General features: G+C 37.1%; 2 protein-coding genes across 2 annotated transcripts in view; both read right to left on the bottom strand.

The window, feature by feature from the left end:
- The window catches only part of FucTB (alpha-(1,3)-fucosyltransferase 10), a 435,464-nt gene that overhangs the window by 171,699 nt on the left and 247,911 nt on the right, over positions 1-15,854 (bottom strand). The window lies entirely within an intron of this gene.
- On the bottom strand, positions 9,579-10,916 carry IFT57 (intraflagellar transport 57). Its single transcript, XM_065234315.1, has 3 exons — positions 10,589-10,916; positions 9,803-10,535; positions 9,579-9,739 (listed from the first exon to the last, which is right to left on the bottom strand). The coding sequence occupies exons 1-3, from the start codon at positions 10,904-10,906 to the stop codon at positions 9,579-9,581; spliced, it is 1,212 nt and encodes a 403-aa protein (XP_065090387.1). The 5' UTR covers positions 10,907-10,916.

Genomic DNA, 15,854 nt, shown 5'->3' with positions numbered 1-15,854 from the left:
CCGCAACTATAGGAGCGTTTCCCCTAATTACAAATTAGTGGAAATTCTGTGAACAAGTCTTTATTCAAGTTATTCACGCAATGACACATTATTTCTCACTCTTCCACTCACCTATCAGCGTGTCCCGGAACTAGTTGTTCCGGTTAAAAACATGTTTTCTACCGAGAAATCAGCAAAAATCGTATTTTACCGATTAAGTTCAGCAATCTATTTTACCGAGATAAAAATATAAGATTAAGTGTGTAGATAGCGCTATAACATGTTATAACTCTGTAGTGTGAACAAGGCATAATATCACGTTCAGACTACAAAGTTTTAACATGTTATAATCAGTGATGGCATAATCATTAGCAGATTGATATTTTTACGCTCTCATGCGCGCTCAATGAGGCATGATATTGGAGCAAAATTATCATGCTCGATATTGACTTTACAAGCTCCTCTGATATTGCGAGACTATTCACAACCGAGTTCACAACGTGTACAGTTGAAGCTGAGAGTTGAATTGCCGCAAAAATGATTCCGTTGCACTTCGTTCTCTTCACCGATGGCAGACACGACGCGACAGCTGCCAGCCGTTATGAATGCTTCGGTTGCGTTCGGTAGTACAGCAAAAATCATGAAACTCCATCTCACCACAGTTCAGTGAGATTTACAGTTGTTGAATTTTGTTAGCATTATATTCCGAGCTGCGATATCACAGCTTATACAATATCAACCGCAGTTGTTTGCTTGTTGATTTTAGTCTACGAAAAACAAGCGTGATCTTGATCGTTGGTGAGATTAATTTTTTTGATATTTTTCCAACACTGGTTATAATAATTATTTACAAGACAAATATCATCAAGATAAGCTTATAACATGGCTTATAACCTGGCGAATGTGTATTAGAAAGTTCTCAATTAACGACTGTGTAAGTGCTCAAAGAAACCAAGTTGCTGGCATAAAGTTCCAGTCAGGCTTGCAATTGCTCATTACAGCTAAAATGCTATTTTTCGTAATTATAAAACAATGAGATACTATACTGATAATTTTTATTTGTAAGATGCAAGAAGAGGTGGTAAAGTTTGTGTATAAAATATAAAATTTGTCAATTTTGCTTTCAGAACGTCACAACTAGCGATTAGCTGTAACGATGAGCAACGCGATGAGTGAGCAATCAGCGATCATAAAATCGCTAGTTGTCATACACAAACTTTACCACCTCTTCTTGCATCTTACAAATAAAAATAATCATTATAGTATCTCATTGTTTCATAATTACGAAAAATAGCATTTTAGCTGTAATGAGCAATTGCAAGCCTGGTTCCAGTAAGAACGTATTAAAGCCAAAAAGAAGAAGATTCAGCCTATTTTGGAGATTTCAATGTCATTTTAAAGCCAGTTTGGAAAATCTGGGCCATTTTGACATTTTTAGCGATTTGATGACCATTTTGACGTTCAATGAGAGTTCTAGACGAACAATTGAAATAGGTGAAACAACCAAACGTAAACAATGACTTTAAATGCAATGTCATACTTAATTATCTTAAAGATGAATCGTCCAGCTCAAACCTTTGTAGGGGTAAGAGGTGGGACCATCATCATCATCACCCACGCAAACTAACAGTGCCATTCGATTCGATAATGGAAGTTGGATGATGCTGGTATTAAGTCCCAAGCACAATGTGGGTGGAAGCGGAACGGAAACGGAAAGTTTGACAGTTATCACAAATGACTTCAAGCTGCCTAACCGAAGTCGATTTGGTTCTAACTTGCTTTCAATCCGACAAGTAGGCTTCCGCTGTCATTGCGCTTGGGCCTTTATATCAAACGGTGAAAAATAACGATTTTACGATTACGATTGGTTTGGTTTGTTGGGTAGCCTATTGGTCCCAAGGAAACGATTAACGTACTCCCTTCTAGTCGAAATTCTAGTACTACACTATGTTTGTTTTGGTTCTTGGATTTTCCTATGTTTCGAGGGGTGCATCGATTAGCTTGGGATCGAAGAGAGTACCAGAGCTGAGCCAAAAAGTTGAGCACGTATCTTCGGGACCTTCTAGTCTTAGGGTTACCTCTATGTTTATATTGCGTGGATGTGATTTGATTCTCGAGAAATTTTAAAATTAAGTTAACTTTTGGTTGTTTCGCCTATTTCAGTTGTTGGTCTTTAGTTGTCGATTTCAAAATTATTAAAAGAGTTGTCAGGCCGTTTTGATGATTGTAAGGCCATTTTGGCTCATTTTATTATTTTGAAGCCGTTTAGGAAACAATACTAGTCTATTGTGAGGCCATTTTTGAGTGTTAACGTCGTAAGGGTTGTATTTCGGTGTTTTCAAGATTATTTGAGGGTTTTTAGGGCGTTTTCAAAGGCCATTTCAGTGTTTCGAGGTAATTTTTGCGGTTTTGGATCATTTTTTGCAGTCGCAATTTTGGCGTTGCACGTTGGTCCGGAGTCGATAATACTATTTTGTTGATTCAGAACTACTGTTACGTTTCGATTACTCTTTCAATAATTTCAGATCATTTTCGTACATTCAAAGTAGTTTTTGGACTGATTTGGCGTTTTGGCGTAAGTTTGTCGTTTTTTTGTGTTTTTACTTGTTTTTCATTTAACGCCAAGCTGTTTCAATGCCATTCTGTTATTGAGTTTCAAAGAATATTCAGATCAGAGGGCGAGCTAAAGACATTTTAGAGATTTTAAGGTCATATTGGCTCTTACATCATCTGTATTCATTATTGGTGGGTCGCGAGCTAAGGAAATTTCTAATGATGGGTGGCACTCGATAAAGGTTTGAGAACCGCTGTCTAATCCATCGAGTTGCGACGAAAGCTTGCTGACAGTCATTCTAGAATGGAACGTGCAATATCAACGCACACCCACTCACTCACCCGCACCGGCACGAACAGAGTGCGCATAATCAGAGAAGCATCCACGAAATAAACTCCGTTTATTTTTTGCGTGGTCATAGATAGGGCAACCGTATCAGTTGTGGTTATAATTCCTACTAGAATGTGTTTCTGTCATGACATATGGGACATAGGAACGTGTAGCCAGAAATGATTCACTTACCCTTTTCAAATTCGGCATCCTCTCGGGAGGCGTAACCGACGCATTCACGTGCCGGTCAACAACACACCGAAAATGGTTAACTAACACAGTTCCCTGGTGAGAAGAACTTTCATCATGATGAGATTGCATTTTTTTATGGTTGCAGAAACTGGTTTGAAGCTCAAGCAGAAACATTCATTGGTGTTATGGAACAAACGGTCTCTGGCTCTTGACGGAGGAATTACTGGTTGTGAGTGTACGACGATCCCCTCGCTGAAATCATTAGTTTTCGCAAAATCAATTAGCCTCAGCATCTTGAAAACTTCTTAGTCCAAGATCTCAAATGTTATACCGTAGATCTAATTGTTTTTTTTTTTTAATATTTTTAAGTTCAATCTATCCCTTCATCACACCTGATGCAATCATCGACAAACCGACGTGGCTGCCTATATTGATATTACACCAGGTTGAATATTCTCCTTTTATTCACCATCTCCACCTATTCGATTGTGTTCATATCAGGGGGACTCTATCCCTGTCAACCACATATTTAGATGCACCAACAATCAATACAAAACTAACGATTTTAAATTGGCTCACCACTTGACTAGCCTATTGGTCCCAACCAAATCGATTAACGTACCCCATTCTAGTCGAAATTCAAGTACTACACTATGTTTGTTTTGATTCGCTATTGAAATTTGACAGATAAAATGAGGGGTTCGTGGATTTTCCTCGAGGGGCGCATCGATTAGCTTGGGACAGAAGATAGTACCAGAGCTGATCCAAAAAGTTGAGCACGTTTCTTCGAGACCTTCTGGTCTTAGAGTTACCTCTATTATAGTAGCGTTTCGCTTAGAGTCTTTGAAACAAATGTACATGTAACTTAGCAAATATTAAAAGATCTGAAACTTTTAAACTTGCTTTAAATTTCAAACTTAAATTTTGTTTTGAACTATGGGACATGAATTTGACAGTTGGGTCCTTTAATTTTGCAAAATATATCGGTTTTCATATATCACCTGAAAGAGTTTCGTTTTCTGAGCACAGCAATATTTTTTTCGAACCCACACACTTTCATCTCGATTTTTAAATCAACATTTAAAGCAAAATAACAACTTCACTGTTTGACACTAAACTGACAAACTGACAGCTCGCTCCCATACAACGTGACACCTAGGGGCGCTAATAAGGTGATTTTGCAAATATAATCGTACTTATTTAAAATAGTTCCTGTGTACCAATTTGTGCTAACTTAGTGTCAAATAAATTTTCAAAATACTGAAAATATATTTTGTTTAGTTGAAGATACTTAACGTCAAATATCAGACTTAAAGCGATCATTTTATACGATGGATAAGGAGAAGAAAGTATAGAGTTGATAGTTCCGTTAGAGTACGGCACTGTGAAAATTGTATACAGAGAGTAGAAGCCGAACAAAGGTCAATTTTGAGGAAGGTACGAATCAGGTTGATCATCTCCTTTACCAAACACGCCCGTTGGGGAGGAATGGTGAGGGGTATCTCCTCTCGTCACTACTGGCAAACGAGATTATCGACGATTTGTGTACGTACTTTCGATGTGCGGAAACAGCTCTATCGACAGCGGTAGAGGCAACAATAGCTGCAATTTCCAAATCTATCGACTAGAAGCTTACGTCAGATGGCGACTTGAGTGTGAAACAATCGATAGAACTGTTTCCGCACATCGAAGGTACGTGAGCAAATCGTCGATCATCTCTTTTGCCAGTGGTGGCAGAGAGAAATACCCCTCACCATCCCTCCCCAACGGGGGAGTTTGGTAAAGGAGATGATCAACCCGATTCACCCGGAAAAAAAATAACCATACAATTACTATAAAATTAAATACAGTTACAACGCAATCTATTGTCAACAATCTATCTTATTTTACGTATATTATACAAGAAATTTTAACATATTGTTAAATATTATAATAGATGTACAATACGTCGCATATTGTAAGGATTTTCAACAATAGAACAACATTACAATTAACGGTTAATGGCTAAAGTCTGTTCGGGAAAAAGTGATTTTTCGTATGGTTAAGATACTTAACAACCCCCTTGTTCTCTTGTAGATTTCCCCATTTACCATAGATTCTATTGTGGAAATAATAAATTCTAAGGTCATTTTATTGTTGCAGACAGTACGATTTATTGTGAATACAATAAATTCTATTGTATGGTTACAATACATTTCATTGCATCTCTATGGTCCTTTTATTACGGGCATACATTCCTCAAAATTGACCTTTGCTCGGTTTCTACTCTCTATAGAGTATATACATACAATTTTCGCACTACCGTACTCTAACTGAACTATCAACTCTATACTTTCATCTCTTCATCTGTCGTATCAAATGATCACTTGAAGTCTGATATTTGACGTTAAGCATCTCAAAATATGTAAATCGTTAACTTCACGCATACAAACATGATAAGTTAAAGTCCCGGTTAAAGTATATTTTGTTTGTTTTGAGATTTTTGGAAGAGGGACGGTGTTCTTCGGTTTTTTGTATTGAAAATTAAATAATGTAACATCGTTTTTGACGTAGGACTTTTACTATACTGGGGGCCACATTAAGAACTCAAAAATGAGGCATGTAACGAAAATGGGGGAGTTTTCAAACGCATATTTCTCCAAAACATTAATGTGAAATATGTCATGCAATATGCCATTTGACGGGGAATTTATTGAACAATGTTTTGGCATATAGTAGAAATAGTAGCTAAGAAATTTAACGAAAATTTGAAGCATCAAAATTTCCCATACATTTGCTTTGACCACAAGGTGTCTTGTGAGGAGGATCTTGCTGGGATCCTTAAAAACTCGGTTTTGACGCCAGATGACGAAGTCATCTCCCAAGCATTCCGGATGTATTTACCCAGCGAGGGATTTGTAATAGCCCAGCAGAATCTTCCTACTATTTCGCTCCCAACTACCAAATACTTGCCCAAGCCCCAACATTTAATAGCCCTAAATATATTTCTTCCTGTCCTAGACATTTGATTACCCAAATTCCTTGAAATAATTACTGGATTAAAATTTATGAATCAGAAACCTTATTAATTGATAACCAATAAAAATGTATGACTACACTAATAAAATTCCACACATTTTTATTGACGAATTTCCATGTGAAATTCCACATGATTTTCATGTGACATACATAAACAGAATCCACTCAGAAGCGCACATGAAATTTATGAGTCAAATGAATAGTATGTGTGGTTACACATGGCTTTTATGTGTACACATATTAAGTATGTGTCCGACACATAGATATCATTTGTTGATCACATTGCAAAAAATCATGTGTGGGACAAATAAAAACAATCTTTGAAATTTTATCAGTGTAGGCAGTTGCGCAAGCATATCAAGCTGAATATTGCATTAGGTCCTAAGTAACATTGATCGATTCTCTTCGTCGCCTTTCTCTTTCGGTAATAACTTGAGCACATAACCGTTTCTTGATGTGATTGTCTTATTAGATGCTAAATAAATGCTTCTTTTATCGATCTGTGTGCTGAAAATACCTTGGAAAGTCTGGATGTGGAGATACAAAGAGAAATTTAAAGAAGAGAATCTGTCAATGCTACTTAGGACCTAATGCAATGTTCAGCTTGATATTTGAAAAATTGAAAAAAAAACTGTTTGATTTTGATTTCCAGTTTGAAAATTTTCGAGGTTTATTCCTGCCTCTTCTCCTTATACCTTTTCTCCTGTCTAAGGAGTCAGAGTGAATGAGTCGGTCACCCGCAGCGATCTTCGCTGGCCTACGACAACGACCTGACTTCTCATTCTCTCGTTGAGTTGTCGGGATCGTAATCCGACGAACGATGAGCACCGATGCGATGACGGAGGTATGCGACGCTCGTGTACCGCTCCGCTACAGCAGGCTTCGGGTCTGAGTTACCCAGGACGGACTCTCCGTCAAGCCGTTGAATCGCCCGGAGCGTAATCCGACGAACAATGACGTAGATTGACGATGCTTTGCAACGCTGCGATGCATTTTCCCGAAAATCCTGTTCGGTTTTCCACCTTGCAGAGAGTAGGGTGGTCGTATCATCCGAATTTCTACCGGCGCCCACAGAGAGGAGCTTGGGAGTTGATCTAGACTGGTATTGAAAATTTATTTTACAGGACGTGAGCCTAGGCGATTCCACTGGCTGTGGTGGCCTTTCTCCCAACAAACCTTGCTTGCGAGGACGAAGTTCAATTCGATGACCACGCTCTCTGGTGGTATGCTTAACGAAATGCAACTGTGAGACGAAGGATACCTCCAAGGGATAGCTCTTAGTCTGATCCGTAGCACTTCGCTAACCGAGTGCTATTCGAGGTTAGTTCTCGCCAGCCCTCGAATGAAAATCTCCTCAAGTTCTCTCAACGAATTGCGTGGTTACGGGTGCCAACTGTGAATGAAGTTACGTTAGCACCGACACCCCTGATAATTTCCACCAAATTACCTCACGGAGACTTTTTACTCCTACTCTCACTAAAAATATTATCAGTTTTTGTTCCCCTAAATATTCGAAATAAAATTTTCTTTAAATATTCTCGCTTTTATTTTTCCAAAACATGTGCTTACGTTCTACAGTTTCGTTTAATAGGTTGTGGAAATATTTTAAAATCAATTAATTGACTTTCACCTGTTTTAAAGATTCAACTTTTAAATATTCGATTTTAAATATTTGGCTTTAAATTCACTTTAGATTACATTAGCTGCTGATTCACAAAATAAATCTTCTTTTATAGGTTAAACTGATATGGAAAGGAAAAGATCGAAACGATATTTTTTCCGATCAGAGAAGCCCAATACCTTCAACTTTCCACTTTAGTCCCGTTTTTCAGTTCTTGGTGTTCAAATTCAGATTAATATTTCTGTTTGCCCTGACCAAAGAAAAACAAACCTTTTCGATGATTGTCTTTTACACCTTCTTTTAACACCCATCATCATTATTTACTGATTCGTACACTGTAATACATGTTGCCTGCTTCGAAGGTGTAGAAACTGAATTATATACATCTGAATAGGGTTCTCAATGAAACGTGGACCGTAAGTCAGTTTCAGTCTTTCCTAACAGAGACATTACAAAGTACGAAAAAAAAAGCCGAAGGCGCATTTACGTTCGAACTTCGGACGTGTTCATAACGTTCATCTCGAAGCAGCTGAACGCAGATGATTTTCAGACCAGAAAAAGGCGCGCGCGCTCCAGCCAAAGAAGAAGTGAAGAAGCCATACCGCCACTGGTCGGGTACAGTTGCTCATCATGAGAAACATCACTGGGGGCCAGCTTCCCCAAGCGTGTCATCATCATGGCGAAGAATATCAAACTCGCTCACCTATCCGTGGAGAAAGCGCCTATAGATCTAAGTATTCCCTAATCACGACAAAGAACAACTCGATACTGTGCACCAAACTAAGTGTGTATAATCTTAAAGTACCTCCAGCGTTGCTCGTATTATCAGCCTTCTACACTTACACTGTATCTAAACCAAGCGGCCCTTGTCAAGGCCATCACATTTTTTTTTTAAATGGGTGAATTTAAAATTGTTTATAACGTCCATCCACCTCACTGCTGCCAGACATACCAAGTTATCACACCCAACGCTAGGAAGTCAACCAAGGACCAAAACTTTTGTGGGAAAACGCTTCGAATAAATTTGCAGTACATCTACTATTTATCGATTGAGTAGAAGTAGTAGTAACAATACGTTTATTTCCATTGACTATGCTTTTTAACATTGATCTCACATTGTAGTTGATTTGCCTAATGGGTTTTTCATCTTTGTTTGAATGGTTGACTTGATTTTAAATTAAATGTTCTGTTTTCAATTAGTTTACCTTACCTTCCCATTTAGCGGCGTATTTTCAGTGATTTGAAAAATTTTATATACTAAGTAAGTACCCGAGTAGAAGAAAATATCTCAGTCATAAAATTATGAACGTGATACCAGAAAACGATATGTATGAGCATGGCATAAGAGGTAAAACATCATAAAATAATATCGTAAAACTAAGCAATTACTATATCATATCAATTGCAATGTACTATGGATTTGATACCGTAATTTCTACGTTTGATATTTAAACAGTATCTTATTTCTTGATATTTTAACTCTTATGTCATGCTGATCTATCATATTATCATATATCTATGATATTATAATTTTTAATATATTAAGGTAGGACCTCCTTCAGAACGCTAAAAGATCAGAACAAAATTGAGGTGCCCTATTTTGCACACATTTTTAGAGAAATTTCGAAATCGGTCATCAGAACATTTTAGCCATAAATCCCTCCAATAAATTCTCATAAAATCAACTAATGATTTAATGAAGCACAATTTAGCGATCGTTAATCAATTCGTTAACGGTTCTCATATTTAACGGAAACGTTAACGAAACCACTGGTTAAATGTCTAACTCAGTTTGGATTATTTTAGGCATTTATTTTTATTTTGTCCGCAAGCAGAACCACTCGCGAACTTTATCTATGTTTTTTTTATTACTAATTTCAACCTCTAATGAGCAGCCATAACAAACGAATCAAATTCTGCATATTGAGCGCTTTGTTTGATAATTTCCGAATTCAACGTGTGTTCCATAACGCCAATCTTTATATCCATGTCGGAGATTTCTTCCTTGATTCTGAATATGGCTTTCTTGATGTTAATCAAGGGACCTGCAAAAAATATATATAGATTTAAATCGAACACTCTCCGCAAATAACAAAAGCACATCTCACTTCCATCCGTCATCGAGTTTCCTCGTTGTTCCATCTGAATCTTTATGTTCTCCAACTCGTTTGTAATTTTTGAAAGTTCATGCTCTTTCTCAGTTTTCTCACCATCACTTCTCTTGATTTGATTATTAACCTGATTGTATTCCACTAAAATCTCTTTGTACTGCCTAACTAACTCCTTCAAATCGTTGTTCAAGTGCTTTTCGCGACTTTCTATTTTTTCCATAACGTAGCTGATGTCCGTCTGCAGCTTCTTCAATTGACTGTCCGTTTCCTCGGTGGCACTTTCGATGTTCGATCGAAGGCTTCTCATCTGCTCCAGGTGCGCTCTCCAATCCCGGGGATCAGTTTTGACCACCACTTTCAGCTGGGGTAGAACTCGCTCCAACTCCAATCGCCAATTTTCACTATCCGTCAACGAGTCGACCTTGTACTCTTTGTTGGTTATTTTCTTGTTCTTCTGGTCGGAATAATTCAAATCGAACAATCCATTTCCCTCGTCATCGCTCTCGTCGGTTCCTTCTACCATTTGTTCTTCTTCCATTTTTTCCAAGATTATCTCCGAATCGTTTTCGATCAGATCCACCATAGGATCATCCTCTTTTCGGCATTCGGGTCGCTTGATTTGAAATTTTGTTAACTTCAAGGCCTGTGTCGCCAGGCAGTCCATGATGTAGATGCAAATCGGTCCGGCTCCTTGAATGAGTTTGTTCGTTTGAAAGTCTGTGGGAACGTCCTGCGAAATGTATGTTTCATGAAAGAATATTGAAATATATGTCTGCGCCTTACCATTTCTTGCAGCACTCGTATAATCCTAGAAATAACCATGTTGGGGTCATCAAATTCCTGCGGTTGATCGAAAGTTTTGCCAATTTTCCGAATAAGCCAGGCACAGATGGAGGTAAACATGAAGAATTGTTCGCCCGGATTGAAGGATTTAAGGAAATAGTATCGATTGATTTGCTTCATTTTCATTTCCTTGAGTAGAAGTCGCTCGTAGTTTAATAGTTTCAGCTTTTCCATCAGATCATCGGCCTGGAAGGAGGACACATACGAGGCGCTATTTTGGTCTCGATCCATGGCGAGGCCATACTCATGCCGGAACATTTTTGTTTGAATTAATTTCACAATGTTCTCTGGAATAATATGAACTACAGATTTGAGCTATGAAAGCAAACTAATGAATTCGTACTTTACAACTCATGGACACAACAAATGGTGGGTTAGTGTTGCTAAGGAAATGTGGCGCGTAAAAATGCGCATGCTCACACGTGCAACATGGTCGACGTTAGACTACCCTCCCAATTGTTTCCCAACGTATACCGTGCGGGACCGAAATCCGTACACCCAAGCACGAGAGAATCATTAACGGTCAATACTAAATAATGCTATCACATTATGCTCTGTATCACATCTTTTTCCTTTACATTTATCTTTATTTTTCCAATATTTGCAAACACCAGGTCTTAAAATTACCTTTAATTATTAGAAAAAAGGATTTAAATTGCACATATCTTGAATCAAAATCCGTACAGCGTTTTACGATTGAATCAAAATCCGTACAGTTTTGAATCGAAATCCGTACACTGTGTTGAGGATGAATCAAAATCCGTACAGTCATGAATCAAAATCCGTACATGAATGTAAATCGATCGAAATCAATGAAAAAAAAACGTGTTGCTATCTTGAATAAAGTATTTTTTTGTAGTTGCTTGGCTAAGAGTCCAAAACAGCTATATTCGTTTAAATACACTAGTTTACAGCATATTTGAACTTTGTACGCTGATGGTCATTTCCCATGTAAAATCGTGCGCTGAATCCAAAAATGTAGTCCATCGGTAGGATAGTTTTGGAGATATAGGGGTAAGAGAGGCATAGTGAACAGGTGGGGCATAGTGAGCATCGCGCGTGCTCCAGCTTGGACTTCCGGCCGTTCAGAACAAATTTGTTGGCTGTAGGATCAATATCTTAATGATATTGATCCTACTACCAGTTGATTTGTTTCATGCAGTTGGAGATCCAGAGCCAAAGTACGGGATGCTCACTATGCCCCACCTGTTCACTATGCCCCTCCTTCCCCTAGCTAAAAAATGAAATCTCACGTTAAATAAAACTAAAACACAAATATCTCTGGCTGCAATGAAGTGATATTAATTATTTTAACGCCAAATTAAACGTGATAAAATTTTATTTCGATCGTTATAACACTATTTTTCCGTGAGAGTAATGGTAGAACCACCATAAACATTTTAATTTACATTGCTTAAAAACTTAGCAGAAATTCAATTTTTCTTAGGAAAACTTAAAAAACAAACTATTAACTAACAACAATACCATCAATCTCACTGACAATTGATCGAACGAAAAAATGTCTTACCTCTAATTTAGCGTTAAAATAATTGATATAATCTCATTACAACCGGAGATATTTGAATTATAGTAATCAAACTTGTTTAAAGTGAATTTTAATTTTTAGCTGTATCTCAAAAACTATCCTACTGACATTTTTTTCGACTACATTGTTGAATTTAGTGCACGATTTTACATAAGAATCATTCGTCAAAGGTTCAAGTTCATTTATTTTACTTTTACTTTTTTAACTAATGATATCAGCGTTAGATTAATTGATGCTCCAATCGATTCAAAGGTAACAGAGGTAACTGAATTCTTTTTATTTAAGAAGGTAACTGTTCTGGATTTTTATGCTAACTAATATCATGTTTAAGGATTAATTTCTTCCAAATTTTATTCTATACCAGTGCTTTGGGTTAAACATTCTTACTGGAGTTTTCCTCCGATCACAACTTCGAGGTTTTTGAAATTTACATGTGATAACGTGCAAGATGCGCCATACTTTGAAACTCCACCAACCCACTGGCATCAAGCGATAAATTAACCGGTTCCTAAGATGGTAGATGGTAAATAAGTAAAATAAAAATACAACCATCTTAAAAACCAACAAAAAAAGACAATGAACTGACATCAAGGATTAGTTTTTCGTTTTGTGCATGAAAATTAAAATTGGTAAAATAACGACTTTAACTTAATTTAATTTAATACGTCAAAAGAGTAATAATCATAAAAATACAGATCTTTCATTGCTTCTTTTCCACAGCTTTCTTCTGCTTCTTCTCCATTGTTACCATTGCCTTTTCAAGTTATAATGCCCTAATAAAAATAACCATAATAGAGAGCTTAACGACGTGTTCGGGGTATCATCCAAACCATTTGTGGGAAAGTTTACCCATCCGGGATAAAGTTCGTTCATGGTATTCGTTTATTAGGGAACTTTCTTTGCTCTTCTTCCTTTTCTTCCTCCTCTTCCTCTCTCGCTCAACCTTTTTCTTTTGTCGTTCTTCAATCCTTTGTTTCTTTGCGTTCTCTTTATCAATTTTCGCCCGCACTACTTTCATGTGTATTTCCGGTCATTCCTCGCTGGTAGCTGGGAATGCTCTCTGGCCCATTTCTGTCTGCTCTCTGTAAGGGAGCATCCAAAGATGACGTAGCATATTTTTGATCAATTTTATACTCCTCCCCCCCACCCCCTCGTAGCGTATTTGGCTATATCCAATACATGGCCGGTCACAAATTCTGAAACCCTCACCTCCCCCCTCAAATGCTACGTCATTTATGCATGGTCCCTAATTTGTATATGCGTGTTGGTGATATCCTGTAGGGGAGCTGCGTTGTTTTACTTTTTGGCTGGTTCTTGACGCTCTTCATTAAAAGATATTAATAATATAACGTTTACAATACGAATAAAATAAGAGAGTAGCGATTCAATACGGCATCTCTTATGGTGGTGAATTGAACGGCAAAATCCCTGGATGCTTCTTGGTAAGATTTCTCCGCACGCATCATTGCCATAGTCTTCTCCAAATCCTCCGGCGTGTATTTAGTTTCCATGATCTGCTGAAAAACATTGGATAAAGTAGAATCGTCATTAGTGATGCACAAGTGTACGGATTTAGAATCAGCTGTTATATATGGATCGAAATCCGTACAGTACTAATTTTGATAAATAAATACCATATGAACGATCCATTGCTTAGAATTGAGATATAAAACGATAAACACTAACCTTTTCGATCGACCTTCAGGAAACTACTTGCAAACATCACTAAAATACGCTTAACAAACTGAAGTAAATCCGAGAGATTTTCTTAGAAAATCGTTAAGAACGCAACCGATTGACAGAAATGCCCGACACGTGTTAAGGTTTTTATTTTTCTTATTTTAATTGTATGACATTCTGCTTAATTGTTGACGTAAACATTAAGCTAATGCATGAATGAACATGAATATGTATTCATGTATAATATTTACATTGTTATGATGCATATAAATAAACAAATTCAACAGGGTGTACGGATTTCGGTGCTGTACGGATTTCGGTCCCGCACGGTATTTGTGCAATTGTGTTTTGACTGGTTTTGAAGGAAAAGTAAACTGCATTTATAAAAAGTTAGTAAACCATTGCTAACCAGAGAACACGCTTCGAGTTTCAGTTAGTCAATCACTCGTAGGTATATGCATGGTGAACGGTATGATGCGAAGTGATTCGAATACGAATGAAATGTGGTACGCCTAGATGTAGGCGTACGGATTTACTGAAATGAAAACCGAAATATTTCAATGATTTCAACACCTCTATAGGTACGAGATAGCTGCCTACAATGAGGCACTTTATTTTCAGCAATTATTTTAAGATGTGAAGACAAAATAAAAGTATAGATTTAGTTTTTGAATATCATACCCAAATTCATAATAAATCACATAATAAATTGGTAGGGTAAATGTAGTAGTCTCATGGCTATACGTTGCCATATGCCATAATACACCATAATAGCAACCTATAGCACAGAGAACAGACGTTGAGGCTCGAACAAAATATCTGTCAACACTAGTGTGAAGATTCCTATTCGACTTAAGCACCACCAACGCCAACTTTCCAAATTAAAAAACTCTCTTTGACAACATGATGGCACTTGCCTTGCAAAACTTGCACTAGATACTAAGTGCCGGTAGCGCTGAGTGGCAATTTTCAACAGAAAATTTATCGACACTGTAATCGATCTTTCCTTTACCGATTTATTTTGAACTGCGTACTGGGTCAAGAAATGCTAAAGAAAAGTAATTTCTTTAGCATTCCGTGTCCTACCCCGCAGCACATAAAACAAGCGTAAAAAAGTTATTACTATTCAGCTGCTTACCAGGCTTTACGAAACAAATTGGTCAGCCTTTAAGCACAGACAAACAGACATAACACTCGCAAGCTGTTCATCGAACAAGCATTATACGGTCAATTTAAAAGTATCTTAGTTGGTAGTACCGACACCTGTGGCGCGCATAGTCGATTTCCTTGTGTTTGACTTTTACACACTACCGCCATCTCACTATCAGATATCAGGCGTTCAAAAATCAAAAAATCGACTTTCACTAATCCTTATTTCGTTATTTTTGGTCGATAGTAAACATTTCAACTAAGAGAATCTGAAAGTTTCAAGCTTCTAGCAGTTCTAGTTTCTGAGATATCGGATGTCGAAGTCAAAAAAGAGTAAGAAAAGTACAAATTTTGCCGCAAAAATACACTACCACTCAAATAAAATTTCATCCACTATTTATCATATAACTACCACATCATTATACATCGTTGGAAAGGTAATTTAATAAGCTTTCCGAAAATAAAATCCATTTGGAAATTTGATGGAGACAAAAAAATTTAAAAATAAATATAGAAAAAACTTTATTTTAACTTTATTGATCACAAACTTTCGAGTCTCGCACATTCCCAGGCTAATTCTCAGCTCTGGATGAAGTTTTGAGTTATTATGAGAGATTTCAAATTGCACAAGAGCTGGCTTGGAAACAAATTTTTTCAACAATTATTTTGCAACTTTTGGAGTTATATTCGGTTGGTATAGTCGAAATATATTGTTAAAGAACATTTTCTAATATTTCATGACCAACTTTTAAAAAGGGCTTAAGCTTTTGTACAAAAAGTAGTCATCATTATCATAAAGTTCACTGTTGGATGAACGTAAAACTACATTCG

The sequence above is a fragment of the Ochlerotatus camptorhynchus genome, unplaced genomic scaffold (genome assembly GCF_037179485.1).
Source record: "Ochlerotatus camptorhynchus isolate MF236.1 unplaced genomic scaffold, CSIRO-AGI_Acam_v1.1 ptg000038l, whole genome shotgun sequence".
Lineage (NCBI taxonomy): Eukaryota > Metazoa > Arthropoda > Insecta > Diptera > Culicidae > Ochlerotatus > Ochlerotatus camptorhynchus.
Note: the sequence above shows the minus strand (reverse complement) of the source record. Positions and strands in the feature narration are given on the sequence as shown.

Excerpts from the sequence above, each read along its gene's own strand:
- IFT57 (XM_065234315.1), bottom strand. The coding sequence starts at position 10,906 with ATGTTCCGGCATGAGTATGGCCTCGCCATGGATCGAGACCAAAATAGC. Across the intron at positions 10,536-10,588 it reads TACGAGTGCTGCAAGAAATG|GACGTTCCCACAGACTTTCA; the intron begins GTAAGGCGCAGA and ends TACATTTCGCAG. Across the intron at positions 9,740-9,802 it reads AAACTCGATGACGGATGGAA|GTCCCTTGATTAACATCAAG; the intron begins GTGAGATGTGCT and ends TATTTTTTGCAG.